Genomic DNA, 23,967 nt, shown 5'->3' with positions numbered 1-23,967 from the left:
TGCCACCACATTCACCATCCAGTCCTGGGCATGTTAGATCTATCACACATTTTTTACCGTGTGTGAGAAAGTTGGTGTACAACTACAATTCAGGTTTCTAACCCAAAACCTGTGCAGCATTTTTTTTGTAATCGATCACCAATGGCCTATTGGGGAAGTCACAAGTAACAGTCTTTGCCTTTAGGGGGCAATTACAATCACTACTGAAATAACCTTAATAAGGCAATATCATTTCCATATAACTATAGACTAAATAGGGCAGCATTTTTTCTTTGGTTGAACATCATCTAACTTGAATGACTTTTCAATCTCTTTGTCTTCTTTCTCCTTAAGAACTCTGAAATATTTAAAAAAATGACACTAACATTTTACCCATTTCTAAATTATTCAAAGTAAATGTATATGTGTAAATATTTTGAATGTGTAAAGGTATATGGTAGGTTCTTGTTGAGTCATGGGTTCTTTTTGAGTCATGGTCAAAGAGAAAGTGTGAAATAACATGATATAACATTCCAAAATGATGCAGTTACAACTGTGGAAAAAAGTTTTGACCAGGTCACCATTGTTTTGCTGATCAAAATTACGACAAAAACAAATCATTATTCTAATTCATCAGAGCACTTATTAAATATTTCCTCTTTAATACATTGTTCATATTATGTTCCTAGGTATACAAAAAATCTTACATCTATGAGTATTTTCCATCTTTCATAGTCCATTGACATTTTTTCACAAGCAAAATTACCTACTCTGCAATGTAAGTTTTAAGGCTATTTATAGTATGCAAATCTTGCAATTGGAATAGCCATGGAGTGTATATCTCGTCTAGAGTCCGTGGAATAGCCAATCAGAATAGATCTTCAAGAGGGGGTTTGACATTATCAACACAATTGATTATTTATTATTATTACAAACGATTAACATTTTTTAAAGCAACTATTATAAAGACCAAAAGTTGGTTAAATAATTATGTTTATAATGATTCATAGTAAAATATTTGTGATGTAACAACTTCATGAAAATTATAAATGACTCAACAAGCATATAGCATACACAACACATGAACAATGTTATGAGTAATGCTAAATTCACAACTTTCATACTTGACAATTAAACCCCCTTTTCGCACAGCACGGCTCAAATGTTTTCTTGCAGCTTTATAAGCCATGCTCAAAACTACTGTAATGTAATATCAGTAACAGTGCTTTTGCAGTTTTAATAAAACTTTGTGTTTTTTTTGCAAAAAAGGTAAACAGTGTAGAAAATAAACAGAAGCAAGACACAATTGGATACCATTATTTCAAACTTAAACAGGCATCAATCTAAAAGATGAGTTGTTGATTAAATAAATATCTTATAAATGTTGCTGTTGCTGCTGCTGTTAGTGTACTCTCACCTTGCCATGGCCTCCATAGCTTCCTTCACACATTCTCCGTTGAGGGCACTCGTCTCATAGAACAGGGTTCCATACTCCTGAAAAAGGAATAACTTTCAATTTTAACTCGTCCTGCTCAGCTTTGTATTTTGACAGTTGTAGTCTCTAAGAAAAGCTAATTAAGTTAAAGGCCTCTCATACTAGATTTTAAGTCTTACCGGTAATAATTAGTTTTAAAGACTTCATTTCAAAACCTATGGTACTGAAGAGCAGCAAACAGCAAAATACATGAACAGACTATGAGTTACTTGCAGGCTGTTTTGGTTTTATGCAGGTTGCATACAGCTATTTTCACTTGGTGTCTGAGCCAGAAAGGGTTAACTATGTTGCAATTTATACTGTGTTTACTTTTTGTCAGTTGCTCTTTACATGTACTTAATTCTAGGACACTAAAACTTATACTAATTTACTTACTTTAATTACTAATAACATTTATTTTAAATTCTTTCTTTGGATTCATATCAATTTAAAGTTTCTGGGACGGTATACAAAAAGGATCTCAAGTTATTTTATGAGTTCCCTACTCTATTAAATAACTTATAGACAAGTCATTCTAAGCAGTTGAGGTATATTAAACAAATGATACTTGTTGTTTTCAGTGAACAATAAAATATTTGTGTCAGTGGTGGCTATAGAAAAAGAATATTTCTACAAGTGGCTACGATGGTTGTGAATATGTTTTTTTCTATAATCACATATGAAATAAAATAGATCATACACCTAAATCAAGAAATATCCTTTATTTATTCTCTACACTTATGAGCTCAGGTGAGCTGAACAACTCTTCTAGGAAAACTTAAGGATATTTCTTAAATTCATAAAATAAAACTCTAGTATTTATCATGTTTTACCTTAACATTACATTAATTTTTAATTAAATTTCCAAAACTGATAAATTTCGCTATGATGTAATATTATTTAACATAATAGTAACAAAAAAAGTTTTTGCATAGAAAATGTAATTTGAAAATATAAATTGTGCAGCTATTTACTTAACAAAGGAAGCACTGTAAATACAGGCCTTGAGCAATAATTGCTCCATGCTTAAGGAAAAGGGGGCTTAATGCATTTGACGAAAGTATCAACCCTGAATAGCCTGTGAAGGCTGCACAAGCTTATCAGGGACAGCACTTCACGCTTTAGTGGAATTTTTCTTTTCAGGGAACCCCTTCTAATCAAATATCTAGTCTAGACAGAAAATGTTATGCCTAAATAGTCTGTGCAGACTACACAGGCTGATCTGGGATAACCCTTTACGCATTTGCATTAAGCCCCATTTCCCCAGAGTGCGGCTCAATTATGCAGCAGATTACACATACATCAGCTAGGTGCGAGCCACACTTCATTTTCACCACCTTGCAGTAGTCATCCTCAGCCATGTCACATTTGTTGCCTAGCAACAGAAGAACTGCATCCTCGCTGGCTCCCTCCTGTCAACAGACAGAGCAATCTAAATATTTTTTTCTGGGAGAAACAAATACAATTTTTTTTAACATTTGAACAGTATTCGTGCATTACAATAAAAAAATACTACAAAACCAAACTACATCCCTAAGTTAATTCACAAAAAGAATTAGTCACATAACTAGCTTGACTCCACAGAGTGCGTGACAATGAACAAATCACTCCACATATTACACGACTCTGAACAAATCACTCACACAGATTACATGACAATGAACAAATCATTCACACAGATTGCATGACAATGAACAAATCACTCACACAGATTGCAAGACAATGAACAAATCACTCACACAGATTGCATGACAATGAACAAATCACTCACACAGATTGCATGACAATGAACAAATCACTCACACAGAGTGTATGACAATAAACAAATCACTCACACAGATTGCATGACAATGAACAAATCACTCACACAGATTGCATGACAATGAACAAATGACAAAACCAGATTGCATGAAAGTAAACAAATTATTTCACAGATTTTCTGAGGATGAACAAATCAATCCGCAGACTGCATGAAAATGAACAAATCATGTCACAGATGGCATGAAAATAAAAAATAAAGTCACAGATTGCATGACTCTGAAAAATCACTCAACATTTGCAATACAACAAACAAACAAACTTCGTTTAGTGGGGGTATAAAAAATGAATCACTCTCTTCCTGACTGAATGACAATTAACAAATCACTCCACAGATAGTATACCATACTATAGACAACATGGATATCAGTAAAACTGATGGATGCTCCCCAATGATGCTTTGTCGATATATGGTTTATTTGTGTGGAAAAAAGTGTGACCTTGAAAAAATCTATTATTAGCCTCAGTGACGTTGACCCCAGTGACCTCAAACCTCACCAAAAAGGTAGAGGTCCATGCAAGGTACCTACATCCCATATAAGAAAATGATCAAATAGTGATGGCGCTATGAGAAACTGTAACAAAAGTGTGACCTTAAAAAAATCTATTATTAGCCTCGGTGACCTTGACCTTGACCCCAGTGACCTCAAACCTCATCAAAAGGTAGAGGTCAATCCAAGGTACCTACATGCCAAATATGTAAGAGATAGGTAAATGTTGAAGGCCCTATGAGAAACTGTAACAAAAGCTATTATTAGCCTTGTTAACCTTGACCCCAGTGACCTCAAACCTCATCAAAAGGTAGAGGTCCATACAAGGTACCTACATGGCAAATATGTAAGAGACCAGTAAAGTATTGAAGGCCCTATGAGAAACTGTAACAAAAGCGTGACGGAAAATCTATTATTAGCCGTGGTGACCTTGACCCCAGTGACCGCAAACCTCATCAAAAAGGCAGAGGTCCATGCAAGGTACCTAAATTGCAAATATGTAAGAGATCTAGAGCTGCAACAATTCACCTACAGCTCGATTCGATTTCGATTTTAGACACTCCGATACCGATTTTTTCGATTCGATTCATCTTCAAACCTAGTTTTATCATATACATGTATTCACTCTTATGCCTCAAAATTAACATTTTGGTTCAAATGTGATTTCAATAAAACACATAAAAAAGAATAGCAAATTAGGACTTAATTTTATTATAAAAACTTCTGACTAGAAGATTGTGTTGATTACACAATAATAAAAAAAAAATAATATCCATAAGAACGTATCAGTTGAATGGTAGTATTATCACTATTATACTTTTACCCAAAACCGCTATGACAGCATCACCTGTTACCTGTAGGACAAATCACATTCTGTAATAAACTTAACAAAACTCCAACAGAAATATAACTACTTTTCTGGCTGGCGATTTGAGTAGTTGCACTTGTGCGACCTCGTAGTCTTAGTCTTGCTAAATCAACATTATGTTTGCGTTTGACATATTGCATTAGATTAGTGGTTGAGCCGGACTTACCGTACGCCACATCCGTGAAGCACAGTTTACACTTTGCTTTATCGGTAGGGCTACCATACCGAAACCAAAAATACTGCCACACTTTTGATTTTAGCTTCTTAGGCGCATCTGATAATTTCAATTTGTCGGCAACAACTTGTTCAGCCATTTTGACGCTTTTTCCAAAAGTAGACTGTAACGGGCTTTTTGATTGAATGACTAAAGTAATAAGCAACCAATCGCGTGCGTTGTAATTACAGGTAAAGATAAAACCTACACCTTCCTGTATCAATAGGCAGAATACAGCGCGCTTTTTTTTAAATATCAAAGTTTATTTACAGGTCCTACCGGCCTCTTCACGAGGTCTTTAAGGTCCGACCTGTAATACAGCGCACTTTACGTATCTATGTATATATATGTATATATGTTAAAGAATAGAATCGAATTTGGTAGGTTTGGTATCGTAATTGAATTGAAGCATTTCAAATCGATTTTCGATGAATCGGATCGAATCGTTGCAGCTTTAAAGAGATCGGTAAAGTATTAAAGGCCCTATTAGAAACTGTTACAAAAGTGTGACGGAAAATCTATTATTAGCCTCGGTGACCTTGACCTTGAACCCAGTGACCTCAAACCTCATCAAAAGGTAGAGGTCCATGCAAGGTACCTTCATGTCAAATATGAAAGAGATTGGTAAAGTATTGAAGACCCTATGAGAAACTGTAACAAAAGCGTCACAGAAAATCTATTATTAGCCTCAGTGACCTCAAACCTCATCAAAAGGTAGAGGTCCATGCAAGGTACCTACATGCCAAATATGAAAGAGATTGGTAAAGTATTGAAGTCACTATGAGAAACGGTAACAAAAGTGTGACGTAAGGAAGTTAGGAAGGAAGGACAAACTGGCAACTATATGCTCCACCAAAATTTTATTTCGGGTAGCATAATAAACACTGTTGAATGCCAAATACATTAAATTACAGCTATCCAACAATGACTAGGTCATTATTTTTATTTATGGAATAGGTGCGTTTTATGTATACATAAAATATTTCACCCCATGTGGTGAATATCAAGAAGATCGTGACTCAAATTTTCACAATTTCAAGAAGTTTGCGACTAAAATTTTCACAATTTTAGAAAATTTGCAACTCATACATGCAATATTCTCCGCATTCTTATTATCTGTACAATGTACAAGATGTATTTGCGTGTAACTGGTACCTTAACACTAATCATCCAGTTTCTAACGTTTGTAAATGTGACCTCTGAATTGACATCATACATGATGACAACCCCGTCTGCCTTGCGGAAATACTGCTTGGTTATACTACGGAACCTGAAATGGATTTTCAAATATATAATGCACTCTGGAAAAACAGGATTGTATGCATCTGCGCAAAGTGCCATCACGGATTGCCTGTGTGAACAACCCTTTCCGTCTCCACTGGATTAAATGTAAACTGTAAGTAACAAGCAAATTCGTTGAATTGATATCCCCCGCCAATATGCTTTTGGACACAAAAGTCATATATTTGACACTCAAAAAAGCATTTTTGCAAGATACAAAGGGCCATAACTCCGATATTAACAGATGGTGTACAATGCCATTTTGCGTGCATCATCCTTTTATCCATACTCATACCAAGTTTCAATGAAATCTGCCAAAGCATTTCCAAGATATGGCTCCGGACGGACAGAAAGACGGACAACGCAAAAACAATATTCCTCCGCCGGCGGGGATAATAAAATTGGAAAGATTATATGCACATGCTTATCTGGAACGACACTTAACGCACAGGCTTTAAGCCATATTTTCCTTAAGGAACACTCATATGCATTAAAAATTCAGTCATTAGAAGTTACACAAAAATTGTCATCTTAACACTTAAATATTCTGAACACAACCTCAGTTATTTGTTCTGTGTGAGCCCAAAGAGATTTATATTTGATGAAATTATAAATTAACAATTGACTTACCTCTATGAAGGTACTTCTAGATAATTATTCGATCAAACATAAACAATGAGATAAACCTTACATTCCTTACAGCTAAATACAATTTTACATTTTTCTCACATTATACGAGCAGTGTATTGAATCACTTAGTGTTTTATAAAATGGATATTGTTTAGCAAACATACTGTTTCAATGTTAAATTGCCCCGAAGCTTTAATATTATTTTTTACTAACGGTGTGTGAGTTCAATAATTTGTTGTTCTGCCATTTTTTCAGCATGTTGAAATGATACTTTGAATGTTAAGCATTTAATTTTTGTTTACAAGAAATAAGCCTTTTATCAATTAAGCTAAGATTTTGGCATAACTACAAGTTGGGGTGTGTGGAGTGATGAGTTTGGGTATAACTACATGTTGGGGTGTGTGGAGTGATGAGTTTGGCATAACTACATGTTTGGGTGTGTGGAGTGATGAGTTTGGGTATAACTACAAGTTGGGGTGTGTGGAGTGATGAGTTTGGGTATAACTACATGTTGGGGTGTGTGGAGTGATGAGTTTGGCATAACTACATGTTGGGGTGTGTGGAGTGATGAGTTTGGGTATAACTACATGTTTGGGTGTGTGGAGTGATGAGTTTGGGTATAACTACATGTTTGGGTGTGTGGAGTGATGAGTTTGGGTATAACTACATGTTTGGGTGTGTGGAGTGATGAGTTTGGGTATAACTACATGTTTGGGTGTGTGGAGTGATGAGTTTGGGTATAACTACATGTTTGGGTGTGTGGAGTGATGAGTTTGGGTATAACTACATGTTGGGGTGTGTGGAGTGATGAGTTTGGGTATAATTATAAATGGGATTGGGGCAGTGTTAGTGTAGAAGTTTCTGGTACAGAAATGTCATTAAAATATTAAAATATGGGAAGGGTGTTGTGTTATGAATGTAGTGTTAATAAGGGGATACATGAGTACCACAATTGTTTGCCCATGGCCTTCCCTTCTATTTGGTGGTGTGTGTTTTAGGTTTGGAGTGTTCAGGAAATACATGGGTACAACCACATTGAGCGCCGCTCTGTGAAAATGGGGCTTAATGCATGTGCGTAAAGTGTCCTCCCAGATAAGCCTGTGCAGTCTACATAAACTGGACTTTCCCGAAGAAGAGACTTCCTTTAAGGATAAAAAGTCCACAAAAGCGGAGAGTTAGACTGTGCAGACTGCTAATCTGAGACGATACTTTATGCACATGCATTAAACCCCTTTTCACAGAGCGAGGTACAATTGTTTACCCACCGTTCCTGTCCTGCTGTGTCCCACAGCTGTAGCACTATGAGCTGGCCCTCGATAGGAAGGGACTTGATCTGGAAGTCCACACCTTCAATCCAATATAATCCATGAGCATTTACATATGAGCTATGCTCTGTGAAAAGGGAGTTTAATGCATGTGCATAAAGTGATGTCCCAGCTTAGCCTGTGCAGTCTGCACAGGCTTATCAGTGACGATACTTTCTGCAGAAACTTAGTTTTTGCTAAGAAGAGACTTTCTTTTAACCAAAAATATCACAAAAGCGGAAAGTGTCATCCCTGGTTAGCCTGTGCGGACTGCACGGGCTAATATGGGACGGCACTTTACGCACATGCATTAAAGTCCCTTTTCACAGAGCATGGCCCATATACATTTTTGTCTACTTATTTATCTATGTCTCCTGAACTATTATAAAATATTATACAAATATATTAATGAGTAATTAAGAATGTGCAAAATATTCTGGCATAAACTAAATAGAGAATACTAGGTCGGTGCCGAATAAAGCAAAGTTTATTTTGCGAGGCTTAGAAAATCTGAACCACGAGCCTTGGCGAGTGGTTCAGATTTTCGTGCCGAGCAAGATAAACTTTGCTTTATTCGGCACCGACCTAGTATTCGATTTATCCCATCAATTTTCTTAGTCGTAAATTATTTCTTTAAACATAGAATAGAAAAATCAAACTAGACGGAAAATCCCAAAGATATTTTAAGCAAACATTGTTTCATTATTTTAATCGTGTCGAGCCTAATACATTACAAAAAGATCAGTAACCAACCTGTTTTTCGTTTATCATACCTCTACGTCCCCGATTTTTAAGAAATAATGAAAAAAAGACACTAAACAACTGCATCTTTAGCGTGAAACAACATGCATTGTGTCGTATGACGTATTAATAATGACGTCACGAGTACGCGCACTTAATATTTGTAAATAATGTTTATTTGCTTTTTGAGTTGCATTATGTGTAAAAACTATATTACATCTTGGTATCAAATTGTTTGTTTTGTTAAATCTGATTTGATTTTACTAAAAATGATTACTTTATAGTTGATTCGGAGTAATATGAACATTCTTCGCCGCGCGTGACAGCTATATTTCAGCACTGCTGAAATAAAGGTAAATTTATTCCACAGTGGTTTATTTCGACAATGCACGTCTGATGATGGGATAAATAACAAAGTGCGTCTTTTGAATCATGTAAAATTTATTTGAAAATCTGAAAACTTATAAATGTATTATAGATACATGTATTTGTGTTCTTTTTATCTCTGTTGCAGCATGAAATACTGCTAAAAACTGGTGATAGCATGCTGTTAAAAACCTTTTGTAAAATACTTTTGTTTTCTATATATAATGAAGTTCTATCTGCAGCAAAAAGTGAATTTCTGACTTGTGTAAATATCATTATTACACAAAAAGTTCACTTACCTATGGTAGCAGAGAAAGAAGGGCGGAAGTTGTCTGTACAGAAGCGGTGAATAAAACTGGATTTCCCCACGCCTGAGTCTCCCACAAAGACCACCTTGAAGATTCTCTGAAGGGCGGTAGTCTCCACTGTGGACTGAGGCAAACAGACACAGTTAACCCTTTGCATGCTGGGATATTTGTTGTCTGCTAAATTGGTGTATGCTGAATTTCTAAAATCATCATATTTTTCTTTTTTTTTCAAAGACAATTATCAGAATAGCAAACAGTTTGGATTCAGATCAGACGCCATGTTTTGTGGTGTCTGATCTGGATCCAAACTGTTTGCAAAGGCCTTTAAAATTCGGTTCCAGCGCTAAAAGGGTTAATCCTTTCCCACTCAGAAGTAAATGACAGCTGCTAAATGCAACCAGCATAAAACCAGAACAGGGTGCAAGTAACTCCAAGGCGTTTCAGGTTTTATGAAGCTTGCTGCTCATCAGTATCTCAGGGTTGGATTAAAGCTTTAAAATGTGAATCTAGTAAGAAAAGTCTTTAATTTAATTTGATTTTCTTTTCTTAGGGATAACAAACGCGTCAATTAAGGGTGTTTCTGAGTGGTAAAGGCTTAATACTACATACCTGTTACGAGACAAATTATTCAAGATTGATACAAACATGGAAAATCGCCATAGATTTCCCATGTGCATTAATTGATAATTTTAACACAATATATCAAAATCAACCTAGTGCTATCGATGTATTTCCTAGCTTTTCACACAAAACCCCCCAAAATATTATGCACCCAAGTGCTCCAACTAAAGTGATTGTTTTTTATTATAAATAATAATAAATTGAAGAATATCAAACGAAACATTTCAGTGGAAATAATGCCAAAATCTAAGAAATTGTTTATGCCATATTTAATGACCAAACAACAACAGCAATAGCAATGGACAATAAACTTCAACTGATAATGAAAGCTCAAACTTTAGTATTGAACATCTAACAGGATTTGTTTAATTGTATGGGATTACAAGGACTGTGTTTATTTACTGGTATTTCTCAATATATGTTTTATATTTAAAAAAAACAATAGGCCCTAGAGAAACCAGAAGCACTCAAATTGCAACATACAGAAAAATATTATTCTTACAATCTGCAGAAATATGAGCCTCTCTGCAGAAAAATGGGACTAAATGCACGTGCGTTAAACAGTTTCGGGATTATATGGATAATGCTAAGAGGAAACTTCCTTTAAACAATAAATAACTAAGTTGAAAGAGTCATCCATACAATGTACACAGGCTCATCTGGGACAACACTTTCTGCGCAAGCATAAAGCCCTGCAGTGTTCTCACAGATAGGCTCATATAATTATACAGACATTGAATAAGCCCTGTTTTCCCAGAATGCATCTCATCTTACTCTAACAATCTGCAGAAATATGATTTTTTCGTACCTGTATGCCAGAATCGGTCAACTCATCTGCGCCTACTGGCTGAGTCCTTGGTGAGTCTGGAGTGTGCAGATCTGACTCACTGCAAACAATATGAGCGGTAATCAATGAACACTAGGCATCATTCAGGTGTGATAAGTGTCCTCACTGACTAAACAGAGATGACACTTTCAGCTTTTATGGCATTTTTTGTTTAAAGAAAGTCATTCTTTTGGAAATCAAGTTATTGCTGAAGGTTTCATTCCTGATAAGCCTGTGCAGACTGCATTATGTTCCATTTTCTCAAAGCGAGGCATATATTGATAGTAGACCAGAGTACACAATTACGTCAAAAGTACATTTATAACTGAAAACTAATGTTTGAGATTTTGTTAAAAGTTATCTAAATATTGTAGAAAGTTTAACAAATGAAATATCATTGACTGTATTAAAATTACAAAATTTAAAAGTAGATACATTATTATAGTAATTACGTTAAACTGTGAAATAACAATAGTTCAGAATTATAGTAATAACGTTAAACTGTGAAATAACAATAGTTCAGATAACAAAGTTCAATACATTTTTACAACAAATGAGCGCAAAACCCCGATGCTGCATTCAATAAACACAGTCATGTGCACCAAATAGAAACCATTTCAGTACGGATTCATTGGCAGATTTAAGGTCAGAATGTGGATGACATGATTTTATTGATAATTAAAATCAATAAAATAATCAAACATGTGTAGCAAAAGGTATTGATTTAAGAAAAAAAGTCATTTTGGATTAATTTAAATCTTCTCAATTAGTCTAAAAAAGGTCAATGTCAAGGTCAACATGAGAAAAGGTGAAGTGGTTGTGTCGATAGTGTTCATAGACATCCGAGCCATGGTCAACATGAGAACAGGTGAAGTGGTTGTGTTGATAGTGTTCATAGACATCCGAGCTATGGTCAACATGAGAACAGGTGAAGTGGTTGTGTCGATAGTGTTCATAGACATCCGAGCCAAGGTCAACATGAGAACAGGTGAAGTTGTTGTGTCGATAGTGCTCATAGACATCCGAGCCATGGTCAACATGAGAACAGGTGAAGTGGTTGTGTCGATAGTGTTCATACACATCGGAGCCATGCAAGTAGATAAGCTTTCTAGAAACCATTATTGATGCTAGATGAAAGGCGCCATCTTGGGTTAACCTTGCACAGACAGCAAGACAAACAGACGAACAACCATCAGATAGGCCAATCCATATATCAGGCTATATGCCCCACAGCAACTCTTTGTACCAGCACACCCATCAGGCAACCATCAGATAGACCAATCCAAATATCAGGCTATATGCCTCACAGCAACTCTCTGTACCAGCACATCCATCAGACAACCATCAGATAGGCCAATCCATATATCAGGCTATATGCCCCACAGCAACTCTCTGTGCCAGCACAACCATCAAACAACCATCAGATAGGCCAATCCATATATCAGACTATATGCCCCACAGCAACTCTCTGTGCCAGCACAACCATCAAACAACCATCAGACACTAGGCCAATCCATATATCAGGCTATATGCCCCACAGCAACTCTCTGTACCAGCACAACCATCAGACAACCATCAGATAGACCAATCCATATATCAGGCTATATGCCTCACAGCAACTCTCTGTACCAGCATAACCATCAGATAGACCAATCCATATATCAGGCTATATGCCCCACAGCAACTCTCTGTGCCAGCACAATCATTAGACAACCATCAGATAGACCAATCCATATATCAGGCTATATGTCCCACAGCAACTCTTTGTGCCAGCACAACCATCAGACAACCATCAGATAGACCAATCAATATATCAGGCTATATGCCTCACAGCAACTCTCTGTGCCAGCACAACCATCAGACAACCATCAGATAGGCCAATCCATATATCAGGCTATATGCCCCACAGCAACTCTTTGTGCCAGCACAACCATCAGCAACCATCAGATAGTCCATATATCAGGCTATATGCCTCACAGCAACTCTCTGTGCCAGCACAACCATCAAACGACCATCAGATAGGCCAATCCATATATCAGGCTATATGCCCCACAGCAAATCTCTGTGCCATCACAACCATCAGACAACCATCAGATAGGCAAATCCATATATCAGGCTATATGCCTCACAGCAACTCTCTGTGCTATCACATCCATCAGACAATCATCAGATAGGCCAATCCATATATCAGGCTATATGCCCCACAGCAACTCTCTGTGCCAGCACAACCATCAGACAACCATCACACACTAGGCCAATCCCTATATCAGGCTATATGCACTTCTCTGTTCCGGCAGATATTGGGGGCACACCAAAATGTAAATGATAACAATGTGTTAGCTATTTATAATTCTCACCTGACACGTGCTGATTTTCATTGACGACAAAGGACAAAATGTACGTACAAAAATGAAAAAATTATACATTTTTTTGCGTAAATAAAATAATGAATGTATACATTCACTACATAACTTTGCAAGCAAAACCATGCAATTAATCAGAGAAGTAAATAAAACAACATAAAAATGAATTATTACAATTAACACAATTAGTGCATACTACAATGTGCACAATTATTTAGGAAATAAAACTTGTTTACATAGTAATTATGTGCATGACTTTCATGATAAAAACATGCGAATAACTTAAATAATTATTGAAGAATACCCCATGGTTGATTTTCTTCCTTGTTTGTAATGTAAGTTAGCACAAGCAATATTGGAATTAAAGTTCAAGCATGCATTATACTACATTAAAAACTATTACAGCTGCATAATAACTGCTGTTCAAGCTACACATACAAGCAATGTTCCTTTTTCACATGAACATTCCAAGGCATAATGTTAATACAATAGAGCACAAACCAGGGTAAACCATGAATCTGTGGTATCTATTTAAAATACAACAGTTTTGCGATCAACCTTGTTAATTCAAATCTTAATAATATGAGCATAAGAGTTTAACATAAAGTCAGATTAGATTTTATATTTAGAATATGGACACAAAATTGCACTTAATTGCACTGAGAGATGATGATGAATAATTATCAAAAGAAAAACAACTGGACACCCATGAGTTTAAATATCCATAGAATCGTAAACTTACTTTTAATTTGATACATATTAATAAAGAAATGCTTATTTATAGTCACATATTTGCATTAATAATTATCTACAATTAACTAGAGCTTTGTCACAGACGTGACGTATACCCTCACGTGCCGCATTGACACAGACTATTTTGCATGCTGTCTTCACAAAACAAGAGAATCTAATTTATGGCAATTTTTAAGAATTATTAAGCCATTATCATTTATAGCCATTTTGACCTTTGAACTCATGTATTCTTCCACATGACACGCCATCCTATGACTGTGAACAAATTAATGTACTGAGTCATTTTAAAATCTCACAATGAATGACATAGTTATGGTCCAGACAAGATCATTTATTGCCATTTTTGACCTTTGAACTCAACGTGTGACCTTGACCTTGGAGATATTGACGTAATTCTTTCGCGCGACACACCGTCCAATGATGGTGAACACATGTGCCAAATGATTTTTTATTCTCACAATGAACAGCATAGTTATGGCCCCGACAAGCTCATTTATGGCCATTTTTGGCCTTTGAACTTTAAGTGTGACCTTGACCTTGAAGATATCAACGTAATTCTTTCGCACAACACACCGTCTAATGATGGTGAACAAATGTGCCAAATGATTTTAAAATCTCACAATAAACGACATAGTTATGGCCCAGACAAGCTCATTTATGGCCATTTTTTACCTTTGAACTCAATAAGTGACCTTGACCTTGGAGATATTAACGTAATTCTTTCGCGCGACACACCGTCCAATGATGGTGAACACATGTGTCAAATGATTTTCAAATCTCACAATGAAAAAAAATAGGTATGGCCCAGACAAATTCATTTATGGCCATTTTTGACCTTTGAACTCAAAGTGTGACCTTGACCTTGGAGATATCAACGTAATTCTTTCGCGCGACACACTGTCCAATGACGTAGAACAAATGTGCCAAATGATTTTAAAATCTTACAATGAACGACATAGTTATGGCCCAGATAAGCTCACTTATGATCTTTGAACGCAAAGTGTGACCTTGACCTTGAAGATATCGACGTAATTCTTTCGCGGGACACACCGTCTAATGATGGTGAACGAATTTTACAAATGATTTTAAAATCACACCATAAATTACAAAGTTATGGCCCGGACAAGCATTTGACCTTTAAACTCCAAGTGTAACCTTGACATTAGAGATATCAACGTACTTTTTTCACACAACACACCGTCCTATGATGGTGAACAAATGTACCAAGTCATTTTAAAATCTAACGATAAATGACATAGTAATGGTCCGGACAAACTTTCGGTTTAAATCACACCAAGTGACCCCGTGACCTAGTTTTTGACCTGGCATGACCCATATTCAAACTTGACCTAGACATCATCTAGATACAACTTGTGACCAAGTTTGGTGAAGATCGGATGAAATTTCGGGGTAGACCGACAGACCGACCGACAAAGTGACTCCTATATAGCCCCCATTACCAGTAATGGGGGTATAATTAATTCTATGTATAATTTGCTGTTTACAATACATTATTCTAAGATATAATGTATAAACACTGAGCTGAAATACTAAAAGTAAAATGAAAAGGCTGGAAATCAAAAATACTATTGACCACGGGAAACATGCACATTGCAAGGGGGTCTCTCATATCACAAAGCATGGAAAGCAGGATGAGCGCCGCTGTGGGAAAATAGGGTTTAATGCATGTTTGTAGTGTATACCCAGAATAGCCTGTGCAGTCAGAATGGCTAATCATAGAGGACACTTTCCGTAAAAACTAGCCTGTGCAGTTGGAATGGCTAATCATAGAGGACACTTTCCGTAAGAACTAGCCTGTGCAGTCGGAATGGCTAATCATAGAGGACACTTTCCGTAAAAACTAGCCTGTGCAGTCAGAATGGCTAATCATAGAGGACACTTTCCGTAAAAACTAGCCTGTGCAGTCGGAATGGCTAATCATAGAGGACACTTTCCGTAAGAACTAGCCTGTGCAGTTGGAATGGCTAATCATAGAGGACACTTTCCGTAAAAACTAGCCTGTGCAGTCGGAATGGCTAATCATAGAGGACACTTTCCGTAAAAACTAGCCTGTGCAGTCGGAATGGCTAATCATAGAGGACACTTTCCGTAAGAACTAGCCTGTGCAGTTGGAATGGCTAATCATAGAGGACACTTTCCGTAAGAACTAAATTTCAGTTAATAAGAGACTTCTTTAGTTAAGGAGATACTAAAAAAATCACATAAAAGTGGAAAGTGTTGTCCATGTGCAGACTGCACAGGCTAATGTGGCTTTTCTCAGAGCAAGGCTTGACTGGACAGCAGGCCAAAATATGTACATAAATCTGAATTATCAATAAACATATGATCATACTTAAATTTAAAGAAGTCACAAGAACAGATGTAAATGAAATCCAAATTCATCTCCTTGATGCAAACCAGATCCATGGCAAAAAAAACAAGCAAATTCGTTGAGTTGATATCCCCCGCCCTTATACTTCTGGAGGCAAAAGTTTTCTGGACAGATGGACAATGCCAACGTGCATCATCCTCTTATCCATATATATACTCATACCAAGTTTCAATGAAACCACTTGTGGGAGCAGTGGTTTAATGGTAGGATGCTGGCTTAGGGATCGAAAGGTCCCGGGTTCGAATCCCGCCCTGACCGCTGGAATTTCCTTGAGCAAGAAATTTATCCCACAACTGTTCCTCTCCACCTAGGTGTATAAATGGGTACCTGTGAGGGAAATAAGCCAATGTGCCGTGGCTGCATACTGCGCCAAGATGTGAACAGACGACTTATGACCCAGTGATCAGGGAAAAACTGTAAAGCGCCTTTGAACGCACATCTCGAGTATGAAAAGGGCGCTATATAAATGTGGTATAAAAAAAAAAGTCAAAGCACTTCCAAGATATGGCTCTGGACACACAAAAAAGCATTTTTTCAAGATACAAAGGGCCATAACTCCGTTATTATCCGATGGTGTAGAATGACATTTGGCATGCATCATCCTCTTATTCATATTTATACTCATACCAAGTTTCAAGGAAATCCCCCAAAGCACTTACAAGATATGGCTCCGGACACAAAAGTGCCGGATGGACAGAAAGACGGACCGACGGATGGACGGACAACGCCAAAACAATATCCCTCCGCCTATGGCGGGGGATAATAACTAACTTAGAAAAAAAAGCAGCAAAATGTTAAAAACGCAACTTTGAGCACAAAATAATTGACGTGCTATCCACGATTGGGTAATTACTGTTAAAATCAAAAACTAAAATGAAGCCAAATAACATGTGAACCTCAACCATGTGTACTGGGAAATCTTTAACCTGGGTTTATACGCTGCAAAATTTGTAATGGCGGCAGCTGTAAATGCCACTCTGTCGAAATGGGGATTCACGGCTCGAATTCGTTCTTCTGGGGTGAGTTTCTTTAAAGTCAGAGTTGGACTCTGTGAACCTTTACTTGAATCAATAGCAGTTGCCGTGGTAACAGAATCAGGAGTTAAGCTTTGAGAAACTGAAAATTTTGAATCCTTCAATTCTTTATTTGGCGTATAGACATCATCAGCGATGTAGGAACTTCTTTTTAATATTCCCTTGGGAGAATATTCAGTATCTGTGGCAACCATTTCTGAAGTTCTGTGCTTTACTTGCGAGCCGGAAGCTGCCTCCCGAGTATCAGAACAGAACAATAAATCATTTGATGTCCTAGTGACCTCTTCCCCCTTCATGCTTCTAGTAGAAGGCCGATGGTGTTCTTTGCCTTCAGGGAAGGAGGTACTGTCACATGTCACCATGGTAACATCATTGGATGTCAAGCGCCTCATGTTTGGACTTTTTGACAGAGCACTGAATTGCTGAGACGCGGTACCGCTAGTTGCTATGGTTTCCAGTGCTGGTCCACTCCATTCTCTGGTTAGCAGCATGAACATTACAACAATATAAGCCTCGTTTGAGGGAAACTGGGCTTCATGCATGTGCATAAAGTGTTATCCCACATAAGCCTGTGCAGTCTGCACAGGCTAATTTGGGGTGACATTTTCTGTCCAGGCTGGATTTTCTTTTATAAGAGACATTCTTATATTTAAACGAAAAATACCATAAGGTGAAAAGTGTTGTCCCTGCAGATTAGCCTGTGTGGAAGGCACAGGTTAATCTGGTACAACATTTTACGCACTTGCATTGAGCCCAGTTTTTCCCCCCCTTGAGCCCAGAACACGTCCCATACAAAAACATAGAACAAGTATTGAAAAATGATCCACATATTTATATAAACTCTGATATTCTGGTATCAATATTATTATCATATCAACATATTATCTGAGACAAAGATAACTCCTAATATCAAGTAACACTCTGATATCAATATTTTACCATACTATCAATACAAGCACTGTTATCAATATAAAACCTGATATCACTATAGACCCGTATATCATTATAGATCCTGATATTAATTAAGACCCTGATATCAATATTGACACTGATATCAAAATAGACCCTGACACAAATGGAATCCCTTATAAGTATAATGGTTCAATTGCAAATGTGCAAGGCAAAAGCTCTGTGCAGATACTGCATACGTTTAAAGGTGTTAGACAACATACATCACTACATTTCAGCTATTGACTTGGCACAATGCAATAATCAGGACAGCTTTGTTATGATTTCTTAATCATAATGTATCAACATTGAATTGACAAAAATAATTGATAAACAGTCCAAATGCTATACTTAAAATAGTGACAGGAGACGATTTTTCAGTGTGTGCTAAGTTAACTAGAAATGGCCAAAAAATAACAACATAACAGTTAACCAGTTTTAAAAGTGGGGAAAAATAAAAATTTACACACATTCATAACAGAACTGTCCAGGCTGTAAAATGCCAAGAAAGCGTGTAAGACTTACTGTACTAACAAAATTATTGGAAATTCACTAGACCACAAGACCTATAAACATAGGAAAAACAATGAAGTTTCTATGATAACTGAATGCCAATGTTTAAAAAAAACAAAAAACGATTCCACATAATTTTTAACTTATAATTAATTAAATTCAGTTTTCTGAGAAAATGGTCGAGTGAATCAACATGCAAGAATAGAACTTCAAGCAACATCTAGGAAAAGTTATTGCCAAAAGCTAATACCTTGTTCAGAACTCCCTAGTGAATAAAATAATACATTTAAACAACAGAATGAACAGTCATATTTATTTTAAAATAATCCCTATACTTTTTTAGACCACAAACAGAACAATTTGAGAAACCCTAAAAAACTGTCTAAACTTAAAACATTCCAGCGCAAATTTGAAATTCTTACATTTTTGTGCATATTTATAACTCTTTTAATAATTGAATTGCATAGACATTGTATCAGTTTATAATTACCTTTCAACATTAAAATCATTTGGATTTGCGTCATAATTCTTGGTCCCTGCATTTCTAGAATCCACTACCCTACTGTCCTCATCAAAATCTGCCACCCTACTGTTATCCCCATGCTGTCGTACGATTGGTGAACTGTGCAAAGGTTGCTTCCCCGGACTATAGTTGTCTTTAACCGTGTGGTGAATAAATGATGGTGTCTGATTGGCTATCATGTATACTTCATCATCACATTCCACATCCTCATCCTCAAATTCTTCGTCAAAATTGCTGCCAATCGCTTCCTCCGCTATATCCTCTTTGATCGACTCTGTACGTGAAGATTTTGGAGCTCTGAAGTTAATACAAATAAATGCCATTTCAGTCAAAAAAAAGAGTTGTAAAATTTAAAGAATATAAGATTGTGCAGCTGCCTTTATGTGGTACTGAGATGCTAATGGAAATGAAGTGTCATATTTACATCACAGTAACACATCTAACAGCTATGTTTATTATGACAAAAACACAAATGCACAAATACTGAGTTTAAAATGAAATCATAGGCACACACAAAAGTTTGCTTCAAACAAAACAATTACATGAAGATCCATAACAAAACAAACCAACAGCTTCCTTAAATTGCAAGTTGTTTTGTTTTTTTAATGTATTCCCAAGCATAGCATAGTATTCTAAATAAAAACTTCATTCAAAGGGTAAGACCAACATTCAAAGGCAGCAGACCACTCTCTCTGGGGTATATGGTGCTCTTTTTCAACAAATAAAATCAGAAACACTTGTTTGTATTAATGTATATTTATTGTTCTCTCCCTTGACACAACACTCTAATCTAGTAAAGCTGTGGTGTTAAACCTGTTTGCTTAAATGTATAATTCTCTTTCTTGACACAACACTCTAATCTAGTAAACAGAGGGGGTAATCACGTGACAAACAAGATGGCGACGTCCATGCCGAGGCAGGTATTTATGTCGTTTTATACCCTTACAATTTATTACTTGTATTATTGTTTTTATTCCGCTCACTTTCCAGCCATTTAAGGAAGAAAGTTACTGGCTTCTTTTTCATAGTAATACTCGCTCTCTATCTCGGCTTTACTTGGTGCAAAATTTCTTAGCGGGATGACCTAATTAGAGCTCCACTAAGAAAATTTGCGGGGAGTAAAGTCGAGCTATAAAGCGAATTTAAATACAAAATATACACTAATCACCTTTTTACTGATATGGCTGGAAAGTGAGCGTCATTTAAAAAATAAACAGAAGTAATAAAGGGTATAAAACGGGGAAAAATAACTGTCTTAGTATGGACGTCACCATCTTGACTATCACGTGATTACCCCCTCTGGTAAAGCTGTGGTGTTAAACCTGTTTGTTTGAATGTATAGTTCTCTTTCATGACTCAACACTCTAATCAAGTAAAGATGCACAGCTCAACCTGTTTGTATGCATGTATAGTTCTCTTTCATGACTCAACACTCTAATCTAGTAAAGATGCACAGCTCAACCTGTTTGTATGCATGTATAGTTCTTTCCCTTGACTAGACACTCATCAAGTCAAGGTGTGGAGGTATACCTGTTTGTATCGAAGTATTTCCCGAGGGACGACCCCTGCCTCTCAAGTTCTGCGCGCCGGGGGACCGCCCTTTCTGATCGCGCGTTATCATCTGACTGCTAGAACAAGATAGTTAAACAGAATATCAAAAGTTATTATTAGAAACATAGTAAAAACGGATGTTTTTTTTGTTACTTTAAACGAGGTACAACAAAATATATGACCTAAATTAATTGGTTTAAGAATTAACATTCAAAGTAAATTGACCTCAATTTTGTTTTTAAATATGTTTAAAATCTTTTGACTTAAATGAACAACAGTAAAAGTTCTGTTGATCAGTATTTTGTTTATTTCAAATAAAGTCTATCAGATCTGGAGAGAAAAGGAAGTATGTTCAAACAATGAGATCCCATACACAGGAATATAACGAAATATTATCAGATAAATTGTACATGTTAACGGCCAAATATTGTCATTAATTTTTATTTGGAAATGACAATATAGCTATAAAATAAAAATTATAATATATATAAAAGCCAAGAGGAGACTATTCTGATGTTTTATGAAATTCAAATTTTTAATGATAAATTTATTTTATGCAGTTTTACATTTTTATACATTTTCAGACCAAGATATATTCAAGATATAATCTAAAATAAGTTTCATTTTTTATTTGTTGGTATAAAATATTATGCTTATTATACACATTGTATATTGGTTCCAATCGGAGCTGATATTGACCTTTTACATGTGGAAAAACAAACACTACTGCATTTGTTGCTAAATAACATCCTAAAAAGGCACTATTTTAAACAACAAACAATTGCATGTGCATGTATTAACATGCATGAACACAAACAAGAGCATACAAATGTATTATGAAAAAATCTGCAAGATACTTTATGCACCTATAACAAAAGAAAACAAGTTAATACAGTTAAGTCGCTAAAATACTTAATCTCTTTCAAATGTTAAAACGGACCAAATATGTTTTGTACTTAAAGCTGAAAAAACAAACAAAATCCAGTGGTAAATGGTTATGATTACATGAAACTAAACATTACATAAACAAATTGGTAACAATAAAACATAAAATAATTGTTAAGTTAACATGGTTCAAAGGTAACATGGACAACTTGGAGCAAGATGGAGACATGTACACTTTTGCTATATGAATACAAAAGTTATCAATCTCAAACTTATTATTTGAATAAAACAAGAAACCGTCAGAGACGGGTGATGATCCCCAAAGGTTTTTTTTGTCACAATATTGCACTATATATTCAGATAAAAGGAAACGTCTTGAGGGCATAGTAGTTTGGGGGACAAGATTTTTTATATATAAAATTTCAAAGGGCCATAACTCTGTGAAAAATCATCCAACCAGAACCTGCTGATAATATGCACATCTCCTCTTGGTAGTGAAGCTTCCCATAAAGTTTCATTGAATTCCGGTCATTAGTTGCTGAGAAAAAGCCAAGACAAGAATTGCACTATATGTACAGTTAATGGAAAATTTCAAAGGGCCATAACTCTGTGAAATATCATCCGACCAGAGTCCGCTGATAATATGCACATCTCCTCTTGGTAATGAAGCTTCCCATAAAGTTTCATTGAATTCCGGTCATTAGTTGCTGAGAAATAGCCCGGACAAAATTGTGCACAGACGGACAACCGGAGGGAAAGACGAAGCGGCGTCTATATGCTCCCCCCAAAACATTTTGGGGGAGCATTATAAATATTAAAATATTGACCAATCCGGATCCTCTTTACATTGAGCATTGATTTCCATTGATTAAATGTTTATTGTTAACAGAAAAGTTAATGTTAAGGTTTTCTTAAGTCAAGGGGCTTGATATTTGCAGCTTGCTTATAAGTTGGGACATTCTCTTAGTCCAAACAGAATACAGAATTTGCAAGTTAAGCTGGCCAGGTCATGTGCTGACAGTGAATTATTCCATATAAGGTCTGTAATATTAAATATCAAAACATTAAATTAATTCTAACAAGAGATGTGTTTGTCAGAAACACAATGCCCCCAATTGCGCCGCTTTGAAGCCATAAATTTGACCTTTGACCTTAAAGGATGACCTTGACCTTTCACCACACAAAACGTGCAGCTTTATGAGATACACATGCATGCCAAATATCAAGTTGCTATCTTCAATATTAAAAAAGTTATGACCACACTTTAAAGAAGGTTAAAGTTTTAGGAAAGAAAAATACAATGATATTTGACCTTTGACCTTGAAGGATGACCTTGACTTTTCACCACTAAAAATGTGCAGCTCCATGAGATACACATGCATGCCAAATATGAAGTTGCTATCTTCAATAATGTAAAAGTTATCAAACTTTAACCAAGGTTAAAGTTTTGGGACACACACAATGAATGAATGAATGAATGAATAAATAAATGAATGAATGAATGACAGACAGACAGGCCAAAAACGATATACCCCCGATCTTTCGATCCGGGGGCATAACAAAAATGAAATCAAATGATGTCATTAAAAATAATGTAATTTAATACTGTATATGTATGTAATATTTGGTTTATTGTTCAACAGCACTTAAGCTTTAAGAAACTTTAAACTGTTTTGAAACAAAACAGACACACATTTAAAGGTATAATACTGATAGGAAAAGTTCAAAGCTTTAAGATACATGCAAAATATTTCCGGATGATCAATCCAAATTGTGAGAAACAGGTAGTAATGGAATCAATTAAATCAATAAATTAATTTTTTCAAAACTAAATTGGTTTAAGATGATAAAAATTTGTTTTAAGTGTGGGTCATTGTATGACTTAAATTTGTTACATGATTGAAATAATGGATGATCGGTTTTAAACATGAGAACCATATTGCTCCAACCTGTAAGAATGTTAGGGGGTTGTTACTGGGGTTTACTATACCTTTGTTTCATCATCATCAGCATATGATGTGCCCTAGGAGAAACCCACACAAATACAGTATGCACACAGAACAGTACAAACACAAAACAGTATG

At 36.0% G+C, this 23,967-nt stretch overlaps 1 protein-coding gene across 16 annotated transcripts in view; it reads right to left on the bottom strand.

Moving 5' to 3' along the window:
• Positions 1-109: 109 nt before the first annotated feature.
• LOC127844343 (EF-hand calcium-binding domain-containing protein 4B-like) overlaps positions 110-23,967 on the bottom strand; it is a 67,182-nt gene continuing 43,324 nt past the window's right edge. For 13 of the 16 annotated variants that reach the window (XM_052374469.1, XM_052374466.1, XM_052374511.1 and 10 more), the window contains 10 exons: positions 23,874-23,906; positions 20,978-21,075; positions 19,415-19,744; positions 10,904-10,982; positions 9,466-9,598; positions 8,021-8,102; positions 6,000-6,114; positions 2,755-2,865; positions 1,397-1,473; positions 110-337 (listed from right to left, as the gene is read on the bottom strand). In XM_052374469.1, coding sequence (XP_052230429.1) covers positions 250-337; positions 1,397-1,473; positions 2,755-2,865; positions 6,000-6,114; positions 8,021-8,102; positions 9,466-9,598; positions 10,904-10,982; positions 19,415-19,744; positions 20,978-21,075; positions 23,874-23,906 — 1,146 coding nt within the window. In that variant the 3' untranslated portion in view covers positions 110-249. The remainder of the gene's footprint in view (positions 338-1,396; positions 1,474-2,754; positions 2,866-5,999; positions 6,115-8,020; positions 8,103-9,465; positions 9,599-10,903; positions 10,983-19,414; positions 19,745-20,977; positions 21,076-23,873; positions 23,907-23,967) is intronic. The other 3 variants (XM_052374478.1, XM_052374488.1, XM_052374496.1) reach the window with 3 other exon arrangements.

The sequence above is a fragment of the Dreissena polymorpha genome, chromosome 1 (assembly GCF_020536995.1).
Source record: "Dreissena polymorpha isolate Duluth1 chromosome 1, UMN_Dpol_1.0, whole genome shotgun sequence".
NCBI lineage: Eukaryota > Metazoa > Mollusca > Bivalvia > Myida > Dreissenidae > Dreissena > Dreissena polymorpha.
This window is presented reverse-complemented; position numbering and strand designations above follow the sequence as displayed.